The sequence below is a fragment of the Lampetra fluviatilis genome, chromosome 54 (assembly GCF_964198595.1).
Source record: "Lampetra fluviatilis chromosome 54, kcLamFluv1.1, whole genome shotgun sequence".
Classification (NCBI taxonomy): domain Eukaryota; kingdom Metazoa; phylum Chordata; class Hyperoartia; order Petromyzontiformes; family Petromyzontidae; genus Lampetra; species Lampetra fluviatilis.
In genome coordinates, this window is record NC_136328.1 from 4,213,122 (window position 1) to 4,238,944 (window position 25,823).

Here is a 25,823-nt window from a genome sequence, read left to right on the forward strand (position 1 = left end):
GCCCGTTTTTATGCTGCACGGATTGGACCGTATTTCCGTATTTGCAAAAGGTTTTACCCTTCCTGGCAATCAAAACAGCAGGTGTTCAGATGTTAAAACACGTAACGGAATCCTTTTTCAAGGAATCATGTCTGCTTTAACCACACGTACTTGTGGTGAATATGCAAACACCAAAAACATGCTCTGGTAATACATGATGCATTGTTTTTTGAAACTGATTGGTCCACGCCAGAGACGGCTTTCTTTAGAACCGAGTCTCAACCAGTGTTAGGCCAGAGAACGCCAAAAGGCGAACATTAAACCTGTTCAAATGTTAATGCGCTGTTACAACAACAACAGCGGCAGTAACAATGGGAAGGAGGAGCACTGGTTTCGGAAATCCACCTTCACACCGCCCCCCACCCCACCCAGTAATGCAGTTAACGTAGCCGGGGCAGAGCTGCGAAGTTGCTACGGTCCGTAGCTGCTCGCTTGAGACGCTCACGAGCAGAGGAGGGAAGGGGGCGTTGCGTTACGCACGCCTTGCCCTGTTCACGCGGACTCCGGCAGCGGCAAACCCCTTCACACCGGCGACTAACATTTCTCTTTAATACGCTTGTAAGATTTGTTTTATTTTTAAACTAGTTTATTATACAGATTTTTTTTTTACATTTCTATTCAAGGCTAAATTTAATATTTTGTAATATTTCATCAGCATGTTATTCTAAATAAACATATTTTTGTTATTATTACAGTTATTGCTTCGTCTAAGTTTGTTGATTTTTTTTACCCACCCCACCCATCCCTCGGATTAACAATAATTGAGTTGTGGCCCGGTGTGGTGACCTTGCGGCGGACCTTTGTTCTGGGCTCGAGCGATAACCATCGTCAAAAGAGGGTCCCCAACGCTTGACAATTCAAAAAAAGTTGTAACTTCCATAAAGAGGGTTGTTGGGTTTGATCGCGTAAATATAAACGTGTGGTCAAACCCGCCGCGGGCAATCGGTAAGGTTTTAACACGTAAACAAAACGTGACAATCCTTTACTAAATTTAGATTTAAAGCTTTCGTGACTGCAGGGATTCATATTCTTGGTTCTTTCAGTAAAGTCACGTAGAAGGGAAACAATAAAATAATAAAAATATAAAACAATAAAATTCTCACGTTTCGATTGCAACACAAGCAATCATCATCAGGTGTGAAAACCACAGAAAGAGCTGTGACGTCATTTATGGACGGCCCCTAAGCTTATGGCTCTTTTTCAGAAGCGTCCTGGCCACAAACGATAGCTCAACGAAGTGGGCTCATCATCATCACGTGTAAATGTACAGCAGCCAAATACTCTAGAGGCGTGACGTTGATTCTAAATGTGGAGGGAAAACCCGGAGGACCGAGAAAAATCCACGCCACCACGGGGCGAGAGAGACACGCAAACTCCAAATATCCAGCAGGCGTCAGAGTCGGGATCGAACCCAAGACCTCCTGCGTAACGGGCGAGGTAGTTAACATCTCTCCATGCAAATAGTCCGTTTTGGTGACATTAGTTTTTGTTGAGAACAACTTAAAAGGATGAACCACCACGACCTAAAGAAAGCCTGCCATTCAAAGCAAACCACGAGAAGTCGGTCCGACTTGCTGTACTGTGTAATCTGCTGCCGAAATCCACATGGGCCCCCGCCCGAGTTCTATGAGGCTGCGTTTGGCTCAACACACGCAGCTGCAGTGCCACGTGGTGAACACGAGGTGGCGGCAGAGACATTAATCCGCCAAGCGTTCATATTTTAGCCAAGGGGCCGTCCGTAAATGACGTCACGCACCTGGGGGGGGGGGTCAGACATTTGTGACGATGTGTGACGAGGGGGGAGGGTTTGGGAAATGCGACGTCACATCAAAATGCGCAACTTTAAATAAATATAGAATTGTTATTACAACACTAATTGTTATAACAACACTCCTACAACATCAGAGTTCAGCGCCACATTAAATACGCACTACAATGACAATAGTTTAAAGCGATTTGAAGCATGTTTTATTTTCAAAATGGAAATATGGTTTGGGGGGGGGGCAGAGCTTTGTGACGTCATATTTGAGGGGGGGTCTGACTATTTGTGACGCCGTGTGACGAAGAGGGGGGGGGGGTCAAAAATCGTCAAAAATCGCGTGACGTCATTTATGGACGGCCCCATTCACTGTCGTTGGCCGTGTGCGCGGGAATCGAACCCGGGTCGCAGGGCTCGGAGCGTAGCCCCCTAGGGGCGCTGCACTTTCACTTTCTCTCTCGCCATCCGTTGCGATACAATTAAAACACAGCAGATGGGGCACTGACACCACGTGGCCCGACCCGACTCGAATGTACGTTGAACTTCTTTCACGCCGTACGCAGCCGAGCGTGTTCATCGAAAGGTGCGGCGGACGGGGAGGAACAACAAACTAAATAGAAATAAAAGCAGTTCGAAAGAAATTAGTTTTCAATCTAGATTCAACAGTGCATAAGCTCCAGCAGCGTTCTAATAATATATAATAATATTCTAATAATAAAGACGCTGTCGCCTCGACAGACCTGGTTTCACCTGAGGACGGCTGCTTGTGTTGTGGCCGAAACGTCGTGAGAATTATTTTATTGTTTTATTTTTATTTTATTACTTCCCTTCTACGTGACTTTACCGAAAGAACCAAGAAGATGTTCAACATACATAACCAGATTTTTTTTACCCAGTTACGCAGCATGCAGCCACCACGTTGCATTGGTGAGCACGCCCGACTTGCAACCCCAGAGATCACCGGTTCGATTCCATCTCCCGGGGAGCGTAAGATGAAACAAAGGTGGACGTTTCTTAAATCTCCACCTCTGTCCACCCGCAGCGTCAACGGCTCCACCGATTCGGCGATCAGCAGGCGGTGTGTGGTGGGGGCAGAGTGTGGCTACACCCATCTGGACAGCAAGTCGGTGAAATTAGAATGTATTTATCCTGGAGAAATCCAACGAGCGATGAAGCTCTTTCTCACAGATGTCCAGTTGGGGCGGGTCAGAAAGTTACAACAACAAAGAGGGGGGGCTTTGCAGCTGTGGCGGACCAAGCCTTTTATATGGCTGTGACCAGAATATACGGTGACCTGCAGAGGGTCGTTTCACCTTCCGCTACTCCGGAAGAAAAACTAAAAATAACTTTATCGGTACCAAGGGCTCTCACAAGGCCATGCGGGAGGGTATGTGGCAGTTTGGCACCGGCTGTCGTAGACTGCGGCGGTCGTGTCGCTACAGTTGTCTGCGGTGAGCACGATTTCTTTAAAAACAGCGGCGCTACTACGCCTCATCTGAATTAAATTTAACGCGGAGCCGGCCACTTGCGCGTTCCGAGATTCAGCGGCGAACAGGACACACCACACACCCTGCGACTTGCAGACGCCTCGGAATGGGTTAATAAGTGGCCTCCATACAGGTGACGACGCGACAGCAAGAGACCACGGGAATTGTGACCGAGCTTTTCATCGGTCTTTTTTCTTCGCGTCGGTCCACAAGCAGCGACACCGCAACACCACTCGGCCTCCTCCGTGGCTCGTTGGCGAGTCAAATAAACGCATCGCACGCAAGCGCCATCTAAGCAAATAAAAACGCGACAATTTTCACGTCGATTTATAGTTTTCGTTTTTATTTTTAAAGCACCGCTTCAAAATAAACCTATATACACAAGATGGAAATCACTTCTTCCATTGTCGACGATAACCCAAAAACTGATTTTTTTGCGTGTTTAGTTTGTTGCCCTACCCCCGCACCTCCGATTTAGCACGGTTGGCAACGCAAGACCCGACAGACGTTCACAACACGCATGCGTACACCTCTGGGTTTTCCAGACCCTTCCAAACCGACAGCGGCGGGGGGACGCTGGCATCAATGCAGAGCTCTCTCGCGCTTAGGCACAAGACCGAGCGCTTCTCGCGAGAGTCCGTCTAAGATGAGGCGCGACCCCACCACGCTCCGAGGAAGTTTCTCCGTGAATCCACGGCCGAGCAGGGCGCCCGACCTCGCAGCGTGGCCCGAAGCATCTCACAGGTCGGCCTTGGGCCCAATGCTGACCGGGATGGCCATGAGCTCGCTGCGCATGCACAAGTACTCCCCGATGACGGCCATGAGCGCCACGCACACGAGGTTGACGAGCCACCAGGTGAGCGCGCTGGGGAAGCTGGCGTTGTACGCCCAGCACGCGAGCATGTGGAAGAAGTGCGTCGTCACAGTGAAGTCCAGGCACTGCTTCCCGCGGCGCACGAACAGCCACAGGCCCAGCGCGCTGCAGGGTGGGGAGGCACGCACAATCGAGACGCGCGTTTACACACCAGGGCACCAGCAGAACGTGCGTTTGCACACCAGAGCGTTTGCACACCAGAGCGTTTACACACCAGGGCACCAGCAGAACGTGTGTTTGCACACCAGAGCGTTTGCACACCAGAGCGTTTACACACCAGGGCACCAGCAGAACGTGCGTTTGCACACCAGAGCGTTTGCACACCAGAGCGTTTACACACCAGGGCACCAGCAGAACGTGTTTGCACACCAGTGCGTGCGTTTGCACACCAGCGTGTGCATTGGCAATGGTTGCAATTGCAAAAGCCGTGATCCGTCCACTGCTGGATGAATGCCAGTGTTCTAGTCTTCTCATCCAAAAAACTCCGCTCTGTTGCATGGAGTCGGATGCTTGGATTTTATTTTTCCACGAGCTTCTATTTTGTGCCTCTTGTCGCATTCACTGCCCTTGTATCTCATTCTACCACATCCTCCCATCTCACCCTCGGTCACTCACTTCGTGCCCTGCAACGGCGTCTCCGTAGCCCTTCTAAGTCCATATCCTTCGTCTGTTCCCAACAAGTGGCCCAACCGTCTAAGTCGAGCCTGCCTTACCATCGCGATCCACCAAGGTTGGATGATCAGTGGTGTGTCAATTCATACGCCGGCATGTCCACCCCATACACACACACACCAAGATAAACACTCTTTACAGGGCAAGCGTGAGAGCAGCTTCTAGTGATCTTTGCACATCATCATCATCTACCACACCCTGATGTGTGGACCCGCGGGACAATCGAGTATTTCCTGTCACAATGCCACCAATGGGAATTGGTCTTATACATTCCCTTTGAACATAAAAGTCATGCGAGAGCACGCGTTAGGCAATTGGGGGGGGTGGGGGGGGAGAGATTTATGGTGTGGGTGTTACAGCCCCTGGCTAAAACGACACGGGGACAATGGTGGCTTGGGAAAGTGAAAAAACACTCATCTGGTGACTTGTGGATTATATTTAGCTTTGTGTGGCCAAATCAACTTAAAATTGTAGCTGGATTCTCACCCAAGTAAAAAAGCCATCGTCGAGGTGACGCTGTCATTGGGAGGAAAAAAAGGGGCCACTCTCCGTGCGAAAGCATTATCCTGACAATCGTGCAAAAGACTCCATTCGTTACTGCGACAATTTAAAAATTTTCAAACTAGGAAATTAAGAAGCCCGATTTACAAAGACACCTCAGTACAGCGTGCGCCAGAGGTCATTCCATGTCATGAGTGGAAAAAACCCGATTTTTCCAGCGGCAGGCATCGTTTTTTTTTTAGAACCAATTAAACCGGATTTCACCCAATCTCAGATGATCGGGTTTAATATAAAAGACAATTAAACCCGATTGTAAAAAACCCGACTGTGCCACACTTGTTCCATGTCAAGTCAACACAGCTATTTACCTAACCTTCCACGAGCAGTGGTAACTGCGACTTGGCGACCCAGCAATGGCTTGGTACACATTCCAGGATCATCAGCAGCAAGGGCCGGATTTCGTGTCTCCATTTATCATGAGCCAAACTTTGAACCTGTCTCCATCCCCAACCTCCGCCATGGACTGGCAGTGGAGCAATCCTGATTGCGCATACAACATATCTTTAAATTTAGGGATGATCAGGCCAGGCTACTTAAAGGTAACTTGTCAATTGTAAATCAAGATTAAAATCAAGATTAAATTGTAATTGTTCGCCCTGTATTTAAACAGAAACATGGCCCTCAAGTCGAATCAAGTGAGGGGGTTTACTCTGCTTCTTGGTTTTCCACCGCCCCCGTGACCTAACTGGGACCTCTACCGTGACCTCTACCGTGACCTCTACCGTGACCTCTGCCGTGACCTCTGCCGTGACCTCTGCCGTGACCTCTGCCGTGACCTCTGCCGTGACCTATGCCGTGACCTCTGCCGTGATCCAGTGACATCACAACTGGTTGCGAGGTTGGCGCAGGGTAGAGCGTGTGGCCTGGCAGGAGAAGCAAGTGCCGCGGACGGGCTCGCCAAGCCCACGTATACGTGCGTGCCGTGAGCGACTTGAACTGGCACGGTTGGCTACATACTGTGCGAAAGAAGTTCAACATACGTACGTACTGTGGGTAACAAGGGCCAAGTTTGGACGGCCGACTTGAGATCCTGGCTGGCGCTATTCCACATGGCCGCGGAGACTCGTGACCATGAGGCGTCGCGTCTTAGAGAACTCGTCTTAGAGAACTAAAAGTGACCTTATTCAACCCCCTGTCCTACAGACTACACACACCGAACCGCAGAGGTCGCAACCGGGTACCCGATACCCGTACCCTACCCGATACCCGGCTACCCGTACCTGGCCGGGTACGGGTAGGCCGTGAGTCACTGGTGAGTAACCGTTTGTCACTTATTTCGGGTAGGGTACGGGTACCCATTTGCGACCCTGGTGCGGCCGGGTACGGGTAAGGAATCAAAACCCGTTTGCGACCTCTGCCGAACCGGCACTTCTCGATAACCGACTTCATCAAGTATAAGGGTGGCTGGGAAGACAAAGGCTCATGACGACGAGTTGGGGCACGGCAAACTTAACGCAGCGAGTACAGTATCTGCGTTCTCACTGCACCAAGGAGCTCGTGGTCGTCATCGGTTTGAAATTCCAAACCACCGCCGCAGGCCTCAAGTACAAGAAAGTGCACGGTGGGGTGGGGGGGGAACGGAACGGCGTGAGCAGTTACGCGTGCGGTTCAACAACGACCAATCCAACGCAGGGGGTGTCACGCGCTGCGCGAAGCGCCGCTGCGTAGATTTGACGAGGAGTGACCCCCGCCGTGACGGGAGGGCCACTGCTGCAAACTGCCCTCACCAAGTGAGCGCGTTGAGCACGAAGGCGATGAGCGGAACCCTCCCGTGCGCCGTCGAGAACTCCAGCACCTGCACGCGCGCACACAAAGACAAAGAGGCCCCCTGTGTAGCCTCAACAGACTGTCGGGGCAAGTGTCGTTGGCGAGGAGAAGGCCGGCGGGGCACTCGAGGGGTTGGGTGGCCAGCACCACACCGGGACGCCTTTGTCTCCTCAGTGGCGATGTTTACACATCGCACCAGGTACTCGTTTGAGGCTGAGTCGACCAAGGGGAGGGTCAGGACCAGTTGTCCGTGAGCGGGAATCGAACTTGGGTCATTGGGTTCATAGCGCAGCGTGTGTGTGTGCACAACACCACCAACACACTCATCAGTCACTCCGGCACTCTGCCAAAAAGAACACGCACACACACATTTTCACGAGGACAAATATCCCCCCCCTCCCCTGTAGCCTTTAACAGACTGTTGGGTTAAGTGTTGTTAAAGACAACCTGTCAAGGCTGGCATCATCAGTTGGAAATTCCACACGAGGGGGGTGGGTGGCCAGCACCACACCCTTTTATCTCCCCAGTGCTCATGTTTACACACCACCAACTGGTACGTGCTTTTAAGGCCGAGTCAACCTAGAGGGGGGAGGCCCAGGACCAGTTCAAATGTTGGCCACCGTTAACTCGGGTTCGTACCGCGGTGCGCTAACCACCGTGCCACCGTTTCCCCCCCACACATGCACACATGTCCACCACCACCACCACCACGCTCAACGATTACCACAACTGTTGCTCTAACGGCGGACAATGCATGAAGGCAGTTGTTGCAGCACCCTCTCATGTGTAGAGTACGGGGTGTTGTGAGAATACTGCTGCATCGACACTCGCGTAACTTCAACTTCCCGTCAGTGTTGCTCTACAGCATCACCTTCTTCGCTGGCTTTGCTTATTAACGCCGTCCGAGCAAGGGTCAGAAGCGCTTACGCATTAGCTCTGCCCGTCAGTAACAGGGGCGCTAAAACTCTGGCACCGAAGATCCAACTTAAAGCGTGGCAAAGATGCAAAGATTATCTTAAATTTTTGCCCTCCGGCACCCATGCCACTAATTTAATGCTTCCACGAACAAACATGTGTTGGAACCCGCTCGCATTATTTTGCGAGTCTGCAACCCGTTTGGGCTGGCAAAAGTGTCCGCGAGTGATGCTTAATAATGTTTCCTTAAGATGTATCACACGGCTTGCTTTCTCAGGTCACCGATGGCAGGCAAAACAAACGAGACAATGTCTCCATATTCATTATATAACCGCATTTGAATGGGTTTTAATTTAGCCGCGACACCAGCCCAGGTCACCCTTGACGCGCTTAAGAGACCTGCGTTATGAATTGTGAATCGCAGAGAAAGATGACGTTGATTATTTTAATACATTTTTGCTCTCACGCTTGTTTATCCCAGAGAGGCTCGCCGAGTCTCATGACTTATTTTCAGGTGGGTGCTGCCGTGTTTTCGCAGTACGGGGCGACGCTTGCTGTCATTTTTCAAACATGCCAAATTTTAGACCATGACGATGCCACACAATGGCCTACTCTTGCGAATGGAATCCTGGGATCTTTAACGTCCACTGTCAAGCAGATGGGAGTTTGTATTATTACGGTTAGTACGCACCGCAGCAGTATTAATCAGGGCGGCCGCTGGATTAGAACAGTGAACCTCTGCAACAAGCGGTGAATGTGGTCTCTGCCAGGCCATGACAACTTCATCTTTTTCACCTTCTAATTATAAGAGTTGTGCATCACACTTTATCTTAGTTCCTACTCTAAATCTGCACTGCACACTTTTTTTCTTACAGAATTCAGAATTTGCACCTGGAAAATACGTCTGAAGCCATAACTAAAAGCCTTAAAGAAATGCCACGATATGCAAAAAAATGCTTGCAATCCAGCTTGATTCACATGTGAACTGGGTTCAATCAGGGTCAACTACCATTAACGCTCCACCCAATTACATCATTAGGAGTTAAGTCCCACGTGAGCGGATTACGTGAACGCTCATCTATCCATCTAATTCAGCTCCCCCATGAATCGTGTAACTTGGCCAGCCCCACTCCGACTCCCACCCCACTCCCATGTCCTGTTAAAACAGCCACAGTGATACCTGGTGACGTCGCTGTGCAGAGACGCTGCTGTTTCCAAGGCTCAACTATTACTGGTAGGAACCTCCTGGTTACACCAGCCCACAGGAGATTATTGTGTCCGTCCGTCGTGCAGGGAGGGGCTGGGTGGGGAGGGGCTGGGTGGGGAGAATGGGCCTGGGTGGGGGGTGGGGGGTGGGATGGGTGGGGCTGGGTGGGGAGGGGCTGGTCACCCCGTAGTGCCCTTATAAAACTCAACGTTTAACCTACTCACGCCGGCTTGAGCCCGCCCTCACAGTCGGCCATATTTGCGGAATACACCACGCCGTCGTTGACCCTGGCCATTGACCGAGCAACCCAACGTTCCTACCAGCTCCCTCCGCAGGAATGTGTTCATATTGACGTCGATTCACACCGTAATGACATCCAGTGATGGTGGCATTGATACCCATTTAAAGCATGTGTCCTTTCCAAACACAGAGCACTTCCGCACCTCCCATTAGCACGGTTGGCCAGTTACGTTGTGAAATAAGTTCAACATACAGTACTAGACTTACATAACACCTACTGGAATGATAAGCTTTTGACGGTTTTGGCCAAGATATCTCATTGGTTCCTCCAGACTCTCACTTTCCATCATTTTCCTCCAATTTCACATTCTTTCTCGATCTTTTCTTCCCCCCCCCCCCCCCCCGTGGCTCCCCCCCCCCCTGTTTTCCATTAATCACATCCACGACTCTACTCACCTTCCCCGTGGTGTGTGCCATGGGCATAATATTGTCACTGCAAGCCACTTAAAAGTCAAACATTGGGTTTAACTACTAGTTACGTAATTGGGTGGAGCATTAACATTATGATCTGGCTGTTTAGAGACACAATTACACACAAGTTCGTATTTCCTGTGACTATTAAGTTTGAATTCATCATCATCTTCGCCAGCCACGAACAATCCTCCCCAAATCTTCTGGTGACATCCCTCACGCGTTCTGGATATGCAACTAACAAAGATACCCCGTATAGCCTTAACAGACTGTAGGGGCAAGTGCTGTTCGCGAGCACCTATGAAGGCCAGAACGGTACACGACGGGGTGCGTGGCCAGCACCACACCCGACCGCCTTTGTCTCCCCAGTGTTGATGTTTACACACCGCACCAGGTACTCATTTGAGGCCAAGTCGACCTAGGGGAGGCCCAGAACTGATTCAGATAATCGTCACTGATGTTGGCCGTGAGCGGGAATCGAACTCGGGTCGCCGGGTGCGTAGCGCTAACCGCTGCGCCACCGCTCCCACTATGCAACTAACGGTCCCAACCTGCACACAAATCGACTCGGGCAACCTCAAGTTGTCAATTCGGCAAATACCATACAAGTACAGTACAACATTTCGATTTAAAGCTTTCGTGACTGCAGGGATTCATCTTCTTGGTTCTTTCGGTAAAGTCACGTAGAAGGGAAATAATAAAAATAAAACAATAAAATACAATTCTCACGACGTTTCGGCCACAACGCAAGCAGCCGTCCTCAGATGAAGAAACAGAGCTTGGCAGCGTATTTCAAGCTTAAAATACGCTGCCAAGCTTAGCAGTGTTCATTAGGACGCCGTCTTTCCGACAGCCCTGTTCTTCACCTGAGGACGGCTGCTTGCGTTGTGGCCGAAACGTCGTGAGAATTGCATTGTATTGTTTTAATTTTATTATTTCCCTTCTACAGTACAACACTGTCCCCCTAGAAGATGAATCCAAACGTCTCTTCGTATTTATTGCGCTGTGCGCGGTTGTCGTTTTCGTTTACACGTTTTAAAGTTTAGGGGGTTTATACATATCCAAGTGTGGAGGAATCGCATGCGGCAAACACGTGCAGCCCCCGGACGTGCCTGGTAGCTGAAGATCTGGTCAAGGGTGCGATTCGCCTGCACCAATACGTCGATGAGCGCCAGCCACAGGCACAGGAATCCGTAGAAGACGCACTGCATGAGCGCCATCTGTGACACGATCAGCACCGGGTCCCACGCGTAGCTGCGGAAGTGCCCCGCCATGCCGGACGGGCACCACCACCGGCACCTCATTCACCGACTTCCTCCTCACACCAACTCTTCACCACCTCCTCCTCCTCCTTCTTCCTCCTCTTCACAGAAACTTTTCCTTCACCACCTCCTCCTCCTCTTTATTCTTCCTTCACCACCTCATTCACCGCCTACCTCACCTCCTCCTTCCTTCCCTCTTGACAGCAACTTTTCCTTCACCCCTTCCCCCTTCTTCCTTCACCCCCCCTCTCCTCATTCACCTCCTCCTTCCTATTCACACCAACTCTTCACCGCCTCCTCCTCCTTCCTCTTCCTTCACCACCTCCTCCTTCCTCTTCTTTCACCCCCTGCCCCTCCTCGTTCACTTTCTCCTTCCTATTCACACCAACCCTCCCTTCACCGCCTCCTCCTATTCCTGGGTCACTCCTCCGTCACCAACCACCACGTCCTTCACCACCACCACCACCACAAACCACACTCAAGACCTTGATTTCCGAGTCCTCAGTAGCTACTTTGTCAATCACTACACTGGTGACGCAGTGCTACTATTGGCGATGACGATGTTGTTGATGTTGACACCCCCCGCGTCTCCGACCCTGGCCGATTCTCCTCCCCTCAAGTCGTGCCGACGACTGTGACTTGCCAAGTGCGAGATGATGAGCGTGGTGATGTTGGTAATTAAAATGAAGAATCCGGCAAGTGATGATGATGATGACGATCAGCTGATGATGTTGACGAGTCAAACCCCTTGATCTGGCTACCTTAACTCCTCTCCCCGCAGGCCCCGTGTATCTGTAACTCTTCCGTCTTTCTCTATCGCTCTCCTCACGTGCCTCTCCTCCTCCTCCTCGTCTCGTCTTCTCGTCTATCGCCCCGCGCGTCTCCACCTCCCCGCCGACTGCCGCAGACGACGCAGATGCCGACAATCTCCCCACGTCTCCTCCATCCCTCGCCGCCAAATGGACTCCGCATCCGGCGGTCGTCACGTCCGGCGATGACGCTAGCCCGGACGTGACGCAATCGGACGTGACGTCGCATCCGTCCGGCACGACGACTCCCTCCCCCCCCACCATCAATATTTATTTTTTAATTAATCGCATTAAAGAAAGCTAATTCGCAATTTAAGAGTCCTCCTCGCACGCGCGGGTCTTTCGCATGGACGCTGTCAAAATTAAAAAATCGAAAAAAATAAACCCGCCCACGCGTTAATTGCCGACCGGAAGTGCGGCACTTCCCGTGGTGCCGCGCGCGCCTCCTCCACTTCGCCGTCGAGGTCATTTGTCGGCGCGGCGAGCAGCACGAGGAGGAGGAGGAAGACGACGAGGAGAAAGGTGCCGATCCACGACCTCTCTCATCATCATCATCCTCACCTTCATCAATCATCGATAATCATCACCACCTCCTCCTCGTCTAGATAACGAAGAAGCGATCGGGGTCCCTCGGCAAACACCGGCCGCGCGGATCGGACGGCAACGGGGTTTTTTTTGTGGCTGTTGAGGAACGGGTCGGGCCCGGGTCGGGAGTGGCGGGAGGGAGGCGGTGTCCAGGGCCCCGTGGGCCGCGCGCGTTCCCGATGCCTCGGCGGCGTGTGGCGGGCGGGCGAGACCGCCGTGGAGAAGGCAGCGGAGTAGGAGAAAAGTGGGGTGGGGAATCTTTAGGGGGGGGGGGGGGGGGGGGACGCCCCCCCTGGTTTGTAGGTTTAGGGGGTTGCTGGGATCGTGTTGAGGCTGATAGTTGATTAGGAGAGGGGGGTGTGTGGGGGTCTCCCCCGGTGTGTGTGGTGAGGGATTGTTTTTTACCTCTTGCGTTTCTGCGAGATGGGGTGCCAGACCGCAGAGTGAGGAGGGGGGGCAGGTGAGAGGAAGGGGGGGGGGGCTCGAGTGTTTGTGGGGGGCCAACGTGGACTCGGGGGGGGGGGGGGGGCTCTTGCCGCTTACTCAAAATCGACGTCTATTGCTAAGGTGCGCTTGACGGCTACATTCATTTTTTGAATGGTGGTTGGGTGCTCGTGCTTGACTCCGGGTGGGTGGGTGGTGGGGGTGCTGTGCGGAGTGACGGCTCGCGGGTCCGAGTCACGAGACGCGATGTGGAGATGCAAAGTATGGGGGGGGGGGGTGGGAAGCCGTGGAGGCGCCGCGGTGGCGGTGATGTTGGTGGTGATGATGGTGGTGATGATGGTGGTGGTGTTGGCGTTGATGTTGGCGGTGATTGTGCCGGTGGTGGCGATGGTGATGGTGGTGATGTTGGCGGTGATGTTGGCGGTGATGATGGGGGTGATGGTGGTGATGATGATGGTGGTGATGATGATGGTGGTGATGATGATGGTGGTGGTGTTGGTGGCGACGGTGGTGGTGGTGGTGTTGGTGGTGGCGGTGGCGACTTGGTGGTGGTGGGGGTCCTTGCGGCAACTTCAGTGCGGGGTGACCTTGCGCGCGTCGCCGTCGCCAGCGAACACGGAAGCGCCATGTTGGGAGAGGCGATGGCGGCGACCTCTGCCGCCTGTGGACGTCTCGTCCGGCCGCTTTGTTTGTAGCTCTGCCGCCGCTAGCGCCATCGCTGTCCTTCCGCGCCGCTCTTCGATTCAACGAAGTTGCCGGCAAAGTTGACCCTTCCCCGACCTTCACGGACTCCCCCCACCACCACCTCTTCTCTCTCTCGCCGATCGTCTCCCGTTTACCGCCACGGTGCGGCGTCGTTGTTGCTCGCACCACCATCATCACCACCATCATTACCACCATCACCAACATCACCACCAGCACCACCAACACCACCACCAACACCACTCACCACCAGCACCAACACCATCATCACCAACACCACTATCACCACCAACACCACTATCACCACCATCACCAACAACATCACCAACACCACCAACATCACTAACACCACCATCAACCACCACCAACAACCAACCATCTCGGCGGCCCCTCCATTTCTGATCTAACACGTCATTCAAGACTCACAATCTTGACCCATCTGGCTTAAGCCATTGTCCATTGAAACGCGTTCGTCCCGTAAACTGTAGCTGCTGGCCGTTGTGGCCCTTTTCTTCGTCTCATCAAATCATCTGGGTTCATCCACGTCGCTTTACAACGTTTGTAATCGACACTGCTTAAATACATGTACAGACCATACGGTTTATACCCCGTGTTCTTGTAAAGGGAAATTGCGTTTCAGGTCCAAACGGAGTACAGGCGTTTCAATACGGGCAACACAATTTTTATTTTGTATTTTGTGTGTCTCCCTTGTGATGGGACTTTGTAGGATGAACGTTGAGTTTTATAAGGGGCACGGGTGACCAATAAGGTCTGAATTGGTCTGTAATGAGGTAGGGCGCTGATAAGGGCTTGACAGGTATGCAACGTCCTTCAAGGACCACCGTCAAAATCGCGGGGGTGGTGAGGTTGGTGGCTACCAAAATAACAAGAAGGCAGTTTTTTTTCTTCGAATTCTGTAACAACAATAATCAATATTTCAAGACCCGCAATGCATTGCGTGGTGAATCCGAGACGCCGGGAGGGAGGGGGGGTCCTGGATAAATAACCATCACGAAGCGGTTCCGGCATTTGCGTGTTGCCCACTCCCGCTGGTCCATGACCCACGTGGACCGCGTGCCTCTCTTTTTTTGGCGTTTGCGCGCATCGGACCCACGACGCTGCTGCATTCAAGGACCGGCCCGTGTCCGTGTCCTCACCTTCGCTGATGTGTCTCTCGGGCTCGTTTCTCTCGCTCGCCACGCGCATTCGACGCAGTCCCCCTTTTGACTATCCTGGCTTTTGAGGTCATCCTCGTTGCGCGCTGTGGACAAGTTCCTTCGGGAAGCACCACCTCGTGTCTACGACTGCAGGATCTTCCACTGCATCTGTCCACTACAAGTTGGCTACCCAGCGCACAGGCTGCTCATCCAGTGGCTCTTTTTCGCGACCGTGAGCGGCTATTTCAAGCGCCATCGCCCAAGCTCTTGACAAACCGCCAGGGCCATAAGATCGCAGTGTAGGATTGAAATAAATTCACGATAACAACCCACAATACATCTTTTGCAAGGTCGACCTGGGGAGGTTTGTTGCATGAAGATCGCGCAAACCCATGACCTACCGTGTCAAACCCCGGCTGCTGATGTAGCCCTCCCGCCACAGTGGCCCGTGCCTGACTTGCGGAGGGCCACCTGGATGAGTGAGATCCCCTCCCCGGGGGCGAGTGGCGGTAGCTTGAGACGGTGCCAGCGTGGCTGCCCTGAGGGGGGGTGGTGGGAGGGGGGTGGAGTGTGCGGACCGGCAAGCGGCGACCTTCAAAGTCCGCGCCGCGTCCCCTTGTCCGCGCCTGCCCTTGATGAGCTCGCTGCTACTGCTGCTGTTACTGCGCGTACGTGCCTTGCCTGCAGGGCGCTCATGGCGTTTAAGCCACGTGTGGGCCGGGCTTCGCTCGTTCGCTCTCTCTCTCTACCTGCTCTGTGTGTGTGGGTGAGGCAAGTTTCCTCATGCTTTGCGTGTGTATATGTGCGTGCACTGTGTGTGTTTAAGATTATCGTGGGGAGTGGTGGCGCAGCGGTTAGCGCGCTGCGCTATGAACCTGGAAACCCAAGTTCGATTCTCGCTCACACCCAACAACGGTGACGAATATGCTTAACCGGTCCTGGGCCTCCCCTAGGGCGACTCGGCCTCAAATGAATACCTGATGTGGTGTGTAAACATCGCCCCTAGGGAGACAAAGGCGGCCGGGCGTGCTACTAGCCACGCGCCGTACGCACATTGATGGGTGCTTGCTATCAGCACTTTCTTTCAATGCTGTGTTATGTAGTTTACCCTCAACACCAGGATCTCAAAGTGCAGGCTGTGGTGACGTCATCGCCACTTCGTGACCGGGTGCTGTCGTGTGCAAGCAGTGGCATTGTGGTTAGTTGACACATTAGGGGGCACAGGTGGAGCCAGTCATCTCAGTCCGTCAACCCATGGCACCTGGGTCTGTCCCGTGACCTGCCTGCGAGCCTTAGATACTTAACGGGGGGGCCTTAAAGTGCACAGCCTGCCACAAGCGCTGTGGTGATGTCACCGCCACTTGGTGGCGAATGGCGGTTGTTGTTGTGGTTGGCGCACTGGGCTACGCACCTGCCGATACCCGAGTTCAATTCCCAGCCACGGCTAACATCAGTGACCTGATATCTGATCTGATCGTCGGCCTCTCCTAGGTCGATTCTGGCTTTTATCAGTCGTCTGCTGAATAGCTCCAGTGGCCTCCTAATATTGGAAAGAAGAGCGTTCCAGACGGCTGCAGAAGCGAATCTGAAAGCGCGCGATACGGTGACCATCTTTGTTCAATGGCAGCCAATACACGCAGCTGTGAGGGATGACTGGAGTTTGCGTGATGATGGTTTATGCTCCTTGATGAGATCAGCGAGGTATTGTGGTTCATTTGTGGCAAGCACTTGGTGTGGATTGATTGCGTGTGAGGCACATTGTGAAGTCGTAGATGATGACGGTGATGACGACGATGAAGGATTGGACGTCTTGTGTGTGAACGTGTGCTTTGCAGATGCTGGCCACACGTATGCTGAGTTTGATGGGACGGAGGGCGCTCGCCACCACGGCGGCGCGGCACGGCCACGGTATGGGTGACACGGGCGCAGTGGCACCCACAGTACCCCCCACAGTACCCACAGCATATTGCACCCCTGTGCAGCACACACACGCACCCATACAGCGCACACACAGACACCCATTACGCCTGTGTACAGCTCACACACGCACCCATACAGCGCACACACAGAAACCCATTACGCCTGTGTACAGCTCACACACACACCCATACAGCGCACACACAGACACCCATTACGCCTGTGTACAGCTCACACACGCACCCATACAGCGCACACACAGACACCCATTACGCCTGTGTGCAGCTCGCACACGCACCCATACAGCGCACACACAAACACCCATATTACGCCTGTGTACAGCTCACACACGCACCCATACAGCGCACACACAAACACCCACTGCGCCTGTGTGCAGCTCACACACACGCACCATACAGCGCACCCACTGCACCTGGGCGTAGCTCACACGCACCCGTAGAGAGAAAACCAAATGGAGCAAAGGAAAGTACAGCAATGGAGCATATTGCAATCGGAAGAACAACTAAAATCGACACTTTTTTTTTACAGAAGTCTCGTTTTCCTTGACCGTCCATTTCACCTACCGTTGATTCTCAATGGTGGAGGTGTAGAATAACTTATGGTTTGGCTGTGACTCCCGTCCGTCATTGGCCTGGATCCAGTGTTCCATTTGGCATTGCATTTTGCGCAGTGCAGTCTCCATTACTGCGGCGTCTACAATCGGTTGAATTTTTTTATCGTCTTGAAAACACGACGTGTAGGACATGACAATTGTCTTATCGTTTCTTTTTTTTTTAAAGGTAATCTTTCTGACCTTCCAGGTGTGCTCAAATAACGAGTGAACCCCGGGGGGGTTACTCTTGCAAATGAGACTCATACTGGTCTCCGGACTTCTTACCCGATTTAACAAAATAACACCTGAAACCTGAATCGGTGCAATTGAAAACGCGACTCATTTTTGAATGTAAAAGCTCAATTTGGCGTGCCATTCTAGTCAACTGTTTCCTCAACCTTTGGACACTTGCGTTTTTCATTGTAAATAGCAAACATATTAAGGGTTTGCAATGCATAAATAATGATTGTTTGCTTGTGTGTACATGTGATGTCACGTGTCGTTTTATATTTCTAGTTACACATAAGCTTATTTTTGACCCTGTGTAGAGATTATATTACTGTAAAGCATCTCTTGAGGAATAATCGTTTGGGCATCTTTGAAATGTTTTTTGCGTGCATGTGCCCGCGTTAAGTTACGGTCTGCGCAGTAAATTTCGGGTCACAAGACAACATGTCTCGCTGTTACAAATGAGCGATTTTCGCCAACGCTTACCGCCTTGGCAAACTCAGCCGGTGACAAATTCCACATTCTCATGGCAGAGACGAGTCTATCCATGGGACGCCAACTGCTGCACTTATTCAGTGCTGTTAATTGTTTCCCAAATTAGCACTTTCCCACCAGGGGAGTCGTGATGCCCTCCGTGGGGCAGAGGGAGGAAGGGTTTTCAGATAAGTAGTAGTTTTAAGTCATGTACAGTTGTCGCACACCTCCGTCGCACTTGCACACCTAAACCTTTTGCTACTTGCAGTAATTGCGAGTCGTAATCCTGCTCCTGGGCGATCCGGTCAACGGCACGATGAAATGGCGTTGCGATTGTGTCGTGCGCTGACACTCGTGCAAAGTGAAAGCACGGAGTAGGGACGATGGTGCCGTTGGTGCGGATCCTGCTGATGCTGCTTGATGGTGTTAACGGTGCCGATGGTACCGATGATGCCGACGCTCCTGATGATGCTGACGGTGTCAATGGTTTTGACGGTGCTGACGATGCTGACGGTTTGTACAGCGGTGGTTGCAAAGCCCGAGGAGTGGAGCCTGCCCCAGTACACGGACCGCATGGACGTGCCGCTGCCCGACATCCCCTACGTGCGCGACCTCGCGTCGCATCAGCTCGCGCTCAAGGAGAAGGAGAAGGGACCCTGGACGGCGCTCAGCCAAGCCGAGAAGCTGGCGCGTGAGTGGCGCACGCACCCAAAGACAAAGATCCCCCGTGTAGCCTCAACAGACCGTTGGGGCAGTTGCTTGTTTGCGAGTAGCATCTATGAAGGCCGGCACGGCACACCAGAGGGTGGGTGGCCAGCACACCACGCCCGGCCGCCTTTGTCTCCCCAAGTGGTGATGTTTACACACTGCACCAGGTACTCATTTGAAGCTGAGTCGACCTAGGGGAGCCCCAGGACCGGTTCAGATTATCGTCACTGATGTTCGCCGTAAGTGGGAAATAGCCGTAAGCGGGGTTCGTAGTGCAGTCCGCTAATCGCGATACTTCCACTCCACATGCACATACACACACAAAGCTAAAGGATCCCCCTTTTAGAGCCTTTAACGGTGCCGAGATGTTAACTCGCTCACCCGGTATCCAGGAGGTTGTGGGTTCGATCCAGACCCTGACGCCTGTTGAATATTTGGAGTTTGCGGTGTCTCCCTCTCCCTGTGGTCGCGTGGATTTTTCTCCGGGTCCTCCCGTTTTTCCCTCCACATTTTAGAATGAACGTGCGTTTAGAGTATTTGGCTGCTGTGAATTTCCATGTGATAAGGCCGCTTTGTTGATCTATCATTTGTGGCCAGGTTACTTCTCAAAGAGCTATACAGCTTGGTGGGCCTTTCCTGGTAAAATGAAAGTTTAGTGTTGGTCTTTATTCGTAACGTTTGGGAGATTGCTTCGTGGTTTTTGAGTGCCTGCCCCTGCCACCTAATTGCTGCAACCCTCTTCCCACGATCCCTCACGTTTACCTCTGCACCGCGACGGGTGCGGCGTGGGCTAAGCCACCTTAGCCTTAATGGTTACGCATATTAAAATAAGAGTGTGATGGCTAAAGGACAGAGGCAGAGACTTCTTTCCTGTAAGATAGCTTGACTGTTTCGCTTTCCCTCGCTCTGCTATTTTTTGTCGTGCTTTTCGCGAGAGCTAAAGTATGAATAATGGATCGCTGCACGGAGCCCAAACGCTCCTCAGGGCACTGCTCATGCGGAGCAGAATTCAACTAGCCTAGAACCGCCCATGTATGTTGGACCTCTTTCGCATTGTACATAGCCAATCGTACTAAATCGTTGGTGAGGGAAAATCAAGTTTCTACCATGCTTTGGGGGGGGTTAGTCCAGATCATCATCACGATCTATGGACCAATAGCCCATAGGGAGGTGTCTGCTTCACATTTCGTAATTTGTTTCCACTTTCCTCTGCCTTGTGCCGCTATGGCTCAAGTAGTGGCCACATCTTGTCTGGAACCAATCTCTCATGTCGCCGTCATCGTCAAGCCATTAACTCCGTTAGGTCTTCCTCTCTTTCCGCCTTCTTCCATTTTTTTCCGAACAACATCACACCTTTTAAATGTTCCTGTTGTTGTCCATCCTACTACACGTGTGTCCAAAGAGTGCCTGGTTCCTTCTCATCTCTGCCCGCATCATCGGGTTGTCTTCTTCTTTGTGCCACCTTTTTCTTCTCGTCCGGATAAGGGGCCTAATATATCCACAAGGGGGCGCACACACTGCTTACGTGGCAATGCATCATTACACACGTGGGAATACTCTGCTCAAGTATGAAGACACAAATGTGCTACTGCCACCTACGCAAATTGGCATACACATGCACGGAGATGTGTCGCCCATATGCACAGGGCTAAAAGGCCACCTTTATTAATTGATTAAACCTTCGCTCCTCTTGCTTTATGTAGTGCCACAGGAACCTATCCTGCTAACAATAATAGTTACTTGTGTGTATATATATTGAACTTCTTTCACACCGTACATAGCCATTCATGCTAATCGGAGGGGCAGGGAAAGGGACGACAAGCTAAACACTAAAAGCAGTTCTTCAGAAAATTAGTTTTCAATCTAGAATTAAAAGTGCATGGCTCCAGTGACTTCCCAAAATCGGAAGGAAGAGCGTTCCAGACGGCCGCAGAAGCGCATCCGAGAGCGCGCGATGCGGTGACCGTCTTTGTTCGAGGGTTAGCCAAAAGCCTCTGCTGCGAGGATGACCGGAGTTTGCGTGGTGGTGGTTTATGCTCCCCTTGACGAGATCAGCGAGGTATTGTGGTTCATTTGTGGAAAGCATCTTGTGCACGAGTTCGACCTTATCTTGAGGCCTACTCAACACCTCGCCAACGTGTATGCACATTGTGTCACCCATGTGACCAAATCTCCCGGAATGTGTCCCCCCTCCGATCTCGTTAGGTCTCGGAAGCTAAGCAATGTTACACGGTTATATTACGTTCATAAATCGGGATTATTCATGGAAAATTGTCGCCCCCTTATTGTAAAATGACGGCGATTGTTGGCACCGGTGCTGTCGATGCCCTTGTCCTCCTGCGCCTCCGCTCGAAGATTTGCAAATTGTTCGAGTTTTGAGATACTCCCATGATGTTGAATTTTTTTTTAGTTAGATCGCGTAAATATAAATGTGTCGTTAAACCCGCCACCACCCGACACAGCCAATTAGTAAGGTTTGTCACGTAACCAAAACATGGCCAATTCATTACTAGTACAGCACACCGGTGTGTTGGAGACCAAATCCACAATATGTCCAATCTGAGTACGACTTTTCACCAATAATTACAACCAGCTTCATCAGGCGACAGCCAGATTTGTGGTGAAATCCTCCTGTTTCGTTCCTTAAATTGAGGGATGGCTGTGATGAAGTCACTTGTGAGCCCTTCACCTGCGAAGTGGGGGGATTAATGAATGCATATGAATTAAAATGGGTATCTATTGCCAGTTGGCTGTGTCGGGTGGTGGCGGCTTTAACGACACATTTATATTTATGCGATATATCCCAAAAAAAACTCTACTATAGATGATATTGGTCACGAGATACTACTCGCGCGAATGACTCTGTCAAAATGACGCATTGTTGGGCCAAGCAGGCTTTTTAGCCATGGGTGGGCGACCACCACAGGCACCGACAAGTTGCCGTAGGTCTTTGCGTTAAGCGATTTGGTTGCACGCAACACAGCAGTGCAACTGATATGCTACAGACTGCTCCCGTCTTTAAGCAGCTCCACGTTGTTTCCCCCCCCCCACCTCTCCCTCCCCCGGCATGCAGTGTACCGCATCATGTTCAACAAGACGTACGCGGAGATGGATCAGCCCTCGCACGAGTGGAAGACTGTGCTTGGAGCGGTGTTCTTCTTCTTCGGATTCACGGGACTGCTCATCATCTGGCAGCGCCACTACGGTGAGGGCCCCCCCCCCTGGCACCCCCACGCACCCCCACGCACCCCCACAGGTACGCTCACGTGCTCGCACGCACGCTCACGCGCTCGCACGTACGCTCACGCGCTCGCACGTACGCACACTCACTCGGGGGCCGCGCTCGAGTCCTGCCCAGCACTGGGAAGACTGAACCGGATCAACCGGAACAAACCTCAGATGTGACAAAGTGATAAATCTGTTCTGGGCCCTCGGACAATTAATCTGTTCTGAAAGTCACTTGTACACACCCCCACCCCCCTATTCGACTGGCACATTCGAGCAGAGCCCGAACCAAACCGGAATATGCTGGCCTCACGAGACACGCGACTGGCTTGGGGCCAGATCAAAGGCAGGGCTAAATATGCGTCCATCGCGTTTGACGTTGGTTGGTAAACCGAGGACGACACCGCGTCTTCTGCTATGGGACTCGACCCCCGCGTCGGCTGCATGCGCCTCGACTAATTACTACGTCAATTTAACACGAAGGCGTTCGCGACCAAATATTATTCATAATTCTGGCAAAATCGCCTGATGAAGCTGGTTGTAATTACCAGGGAAACGTGGTGCTCAAATTGTAAATGCTGTTGGTTTACTCTCCAACACACCGGTGTGCTGAAGTAACGAATTGGCCACGTTTTGTTTACTTGACATACCTTAATAATTGGCTGTGTTGGGTGGTGGCGGGTTTAACGACACATATTTACTCGATCTCACCCAAAAAAACACATTATTTTGGACAATTACTCCGTGTCGGCGGCACGACTCCGCTTCTGCGGCGGGCAAACAAACCCGGCGCACCCCGTGGCGAGGTGTCTCGGCGCAGCCTCGGCACTGCTCGTCTGTGCCGACACCTGATTTTAGTTGGATGCGAAATAAGTTCTACATACATAGAGATGTTACGACGGCTGTGGTACGTTAAACGTGCGTTGCGATGTGTCTTCCCCCTCCCGCAGTGTTCGGGCCGGTGCCGCACACGCTGTCCGAGGAGTGGGTTGCGATGCAGACCAAGAGGATGCTGGACATGCGCGTCAACCCCGTGGAGGGCTTCTCCTCCCAGTGGGACTACGAGAAGAACGAGTGGAAGAAGTGAATTGTCGACGGCGTCGCCAACACCACCACCACCAACACCACCCGCTCGCCAAACTCGGCGTGCGTGCGAGTGTGCGTGCGTGTACGGGTATCCCATCTGTCACACCCACTGCTAAAAGCGGACGTGGCCTGCGTCATGCCGGAGAGATGATGGGCTTCTCTGAGCTTCTTCTCTGAGCTTCTTCTTTGGGCTTCTCCAGGCCCTCCCCCCCTCCCCTCCTCTACCATCCACGGAGACAAAACATTTGCCGCGCTTTAAACGGAGCTGCGCTCACGCTCGCTCACTTTCCTTAATGCGCACGGGGTGGTGCACCGATTGCCACCTCCGTGATGAGCACGCGGACTATTGGGTGATGCCGCTGCATTTTCCCAAAAAGGGTTGTGCACTGTTGGCCACAGCTTCCAGGTTGCATGTTAACCACGGCATTAAATTGGCGAATTTGCCGGATATAAATATTTGAATGATTTGCCCCTGGAGTTAGCCCTTGGCACAATTTGTCGAGTTAATTTTATTTAGCTTTGCACTTATGGCGAAGGTGACAAATCGTAAACGTTTAATACTGTACACGTCAAGCTAACGCCGATAATTTGTTTTAGCTCGCTTGCTTGCTACACTTTCCTCCACGAAACAGCCGTATACAATTGGTGTAATCGAAAGTTGACGGCGTATATTTATCAACTCCGCTCGTCTTGTGCCGGCAAAAAACATTTCGTGGTGTGCAGTGGTAGCGCGGCAAATGTCTCTCGTGGGGGGTGGGGGGGGGGGTCGGTCTGGAAAAGCCCATCCCTCCCAGGGACGGTCCTGCACACACACACACCTGTGTGCGGGGGTGACCACATTGCGGTGTGTGCGCGTGCGTCCCTTCATGATTGGTACACGACCATAGGGGCCAAGTCCGCTTCTGCCCACTCTTCAGATCAGGAACCGTTAACAGATGTAATATCTAAATGAAGAATTTGTGAATAAAGCATAGCCCTTACAATGAATGAAGTCCTCTCGTTGACCGTTTCCTTGCTTGAGTGCGAGCGCGTAGCGTGGGGGGGTTCCTGGCCCAGAGTCTCCTTCGTGTTTCCCTGCGCGGCGTTTTCATGGCCTTAGATTGCGTGTGTATGTGTGTTTTTTGTTTGTGTGCGCGATTGTTGTGCAGCCCTTCTTTCAGTCCACTGATATGGGAGAGGGTTTCCCCTTGTACACAGTGTGGGGGTAAGTTGATCTCGATTAACCGATTTTTACGACATTGAAACGAAACAAAAATGGCGGTGGTGATACATCGAGACCTTTCTTTGCCAGTATCATAGTTTGAAAAATAATAGGTTTTACCCTTTCTGGCCATCAAACAGTTGCTAACGTGTTCAAACCAAATAGATACCTTGAGCAAGGAATCGTGTGCTCGACTCGAGCTATAAATGCTCTGGTACGTTCATTGTCTTTGTTACTACTCGCCTTGTGGTCACACTGGTGAGACTAGGCCATAAAGAAGGCCGTCTCGTGTCTCTCAAGGATAATGCATTTATCAGAACGTGTTAGTTTGCATGTCCACCACAAGCACGTGTGGTTGACAGAAGGGGGTAAACACCGATTATTTTTCATTGCGGTGGTGACTTTGCATTTTTGGAGACGTCCAAAGAAAAGCCAATTCATCCTCGGCACGAAAGTCACGGTGACGGCCGTCAATTCGTGACAAGTGGGCACTTCCGTTTAATGTCCGAAAGAAAGTTTGGCGTCGCGACGACTTGGGCCAGCCTGATTTGTGGTACAATGAAAGTAGTACCACGGTGTTCTTGCGTATAAATTACATTTCGTCCGGTTATCACTTAACTCCTAAAAGCTTACATTGTCGTAGTTATGAACGCGGTTATAACCTTATTGTTCAGTCGGCTTTCCAATTTCACCGCGAATCTCCGTTGAACGGTTGTGGTTGCAGAAGCCACCCGCTTATTACGGGGTTTGACTAATCTGCTTGAGTTGGGAGGAACGCAAGACTCGAGATGCACACCCAATGAGCAAAGATCCAAAGGGCCTTTGGTTGGTCGCAACCCGGAGAGAACCCATGCACGTGAGCGGGCAGCACTCGTCTGTACAGACAACAGGTGGTGAGATGTTAACTACCTCGCCTGGTATACAGGAGGTCGTGGGTTCGATCCCGACCCTGACGCCTGCTGCTGTATATTTGGAGTTTGCGTGTCAATCATCATCACGGTGGATAGGGGATGTTAATTCCCTCACCTGGTATGCAGGAGGTCGTGGGTTCGATCCCGACGCAGATGCCTGCTGCTGTATATTTAGAGTCGGTGTGTCTCTCTCCCGGTGGTTGTGTGGATTTTTCTTGGGATCCTCCGGTTTTTCCCCTCCACATTTAGAATCAAGGTGCGTTTAGAGTATTTGTGGCTGCGAAACATTTCCAAGCTACAAGCCACTTCGTTGAGCTATGATTTGTAATAGCCAGGTCGCTTCTGAAAAAAACAGCTACGTATCTCAGTTGGGGTTCACTTGGTAAAAGAAAGTTTTTAAAAATATATATATTAGGTGGGAGTCCACACTTTTTGCCGTACCACATTCGAGCAAGCCAGGCTACGGCTCTTTCCAATCGTCTTCCACGGGTTGAAGGAAGTTTCACAAC

General features: G+C 51.8%; 2 protein-coding genes across 2 annotated transcripts; one reads left to right on the forward strand and one right to left on the reverse strand.

The window, feature by feature from the left end:
• Positions 1-3,607: 3,607 nt before the first annotated feature.
• On the reverse strand, positions 3,608-12,259 carry SYS1 (SYS1 golgi trafficking protein). Its single transcript, XM_078879600.1, has 3 exons — positions 11,105-12,259; positions 7,120-7,187; positions 3,608-4,264 (listed from the first exon to the last, which is right to left on the reverse strand). Exons 1-3 carry the CDS (start codon positions 11,294-11,296, stop codon positions 4,024-4,026), a joined length of 501 nt encoding a protein of 166 aa, XP_078735726.1. The 5' UTR covers positions 11,297-12,259; the 3' UTR covers positions 3,608-4,023.
• A 193-nt stretch (positions 12,260-12,452) lies between these two features.
• COX4I1 (cytochrome c oxidase subunit 4I1) lies at positions 12,453-24,189 on the forward strand. The gene is made up of 5 exons (XM_078879601.1): positions 12,453-12,585; positions 16,787-16,859; positions 18,707-18,874; positions 21,965-22,096; positions 23,067-24,189. The coding sequence occupies exons 2-5, from the start codon at positions 16,787-16,789 to the stop codon at positions 23,201-23,203; spliced, it is 510 nt and encodes a 169-aa protein (XP_078735727.1). The 5' UTR covers positions 12,453-12,585; the 3' UTR covers positions 23,204-24,189.
• The last annotated feature ends 1,634 nt before the right edge of the window (positions 24,190-25,823 follow it).

Bases quoted from the DNA above. Each gene is read 5' to 3' on its own strand.
- COX4I1 (XM_078879601.1), top strand. From the start codon at position 16,787: ATGCTGGCCACACGTATGCTGAGTTTGATGGGACGGAGGGCGCTCGCC. The intron at 18,875-21,964 runs GTGAGTGGCGCA...CCCGGCATGCAG, and splicing joins CCAAGCCGAGAAGCTGGCGC to TGTACCGCATCATGTTCAAC. The intron at 22,097-23,066 runs GTGAGGGCCCCC...CCCCTCCCGCAG, and splicing joins CATCTGGCAGCGCCACTACG to TGTTCGGGCCGGTGCCGCAC.
- SYS1 (XM_078879600.1), bottom strand. From the start codon at position 11,296: ATGAGGTGCCGGTGGTGGTGCCCGTCCGGCATGGCGGGGCACTTCCGC. The intron at 7,188-11,104 runs GCACGTCCGGGG...GCGCGCGTGCAG, and splicing joins ACCAGATCTTCAGCTACCAG to GTGCTGGAGTTCTCGACGGC. The intron at 4,265-7,119 runs GTGAGGGCAGTT...CCCACCCTGCAG, and splicing joins GTGCTCAACGCGCTCACTTG to CGCGCTGGGCCTGTGGCTGT.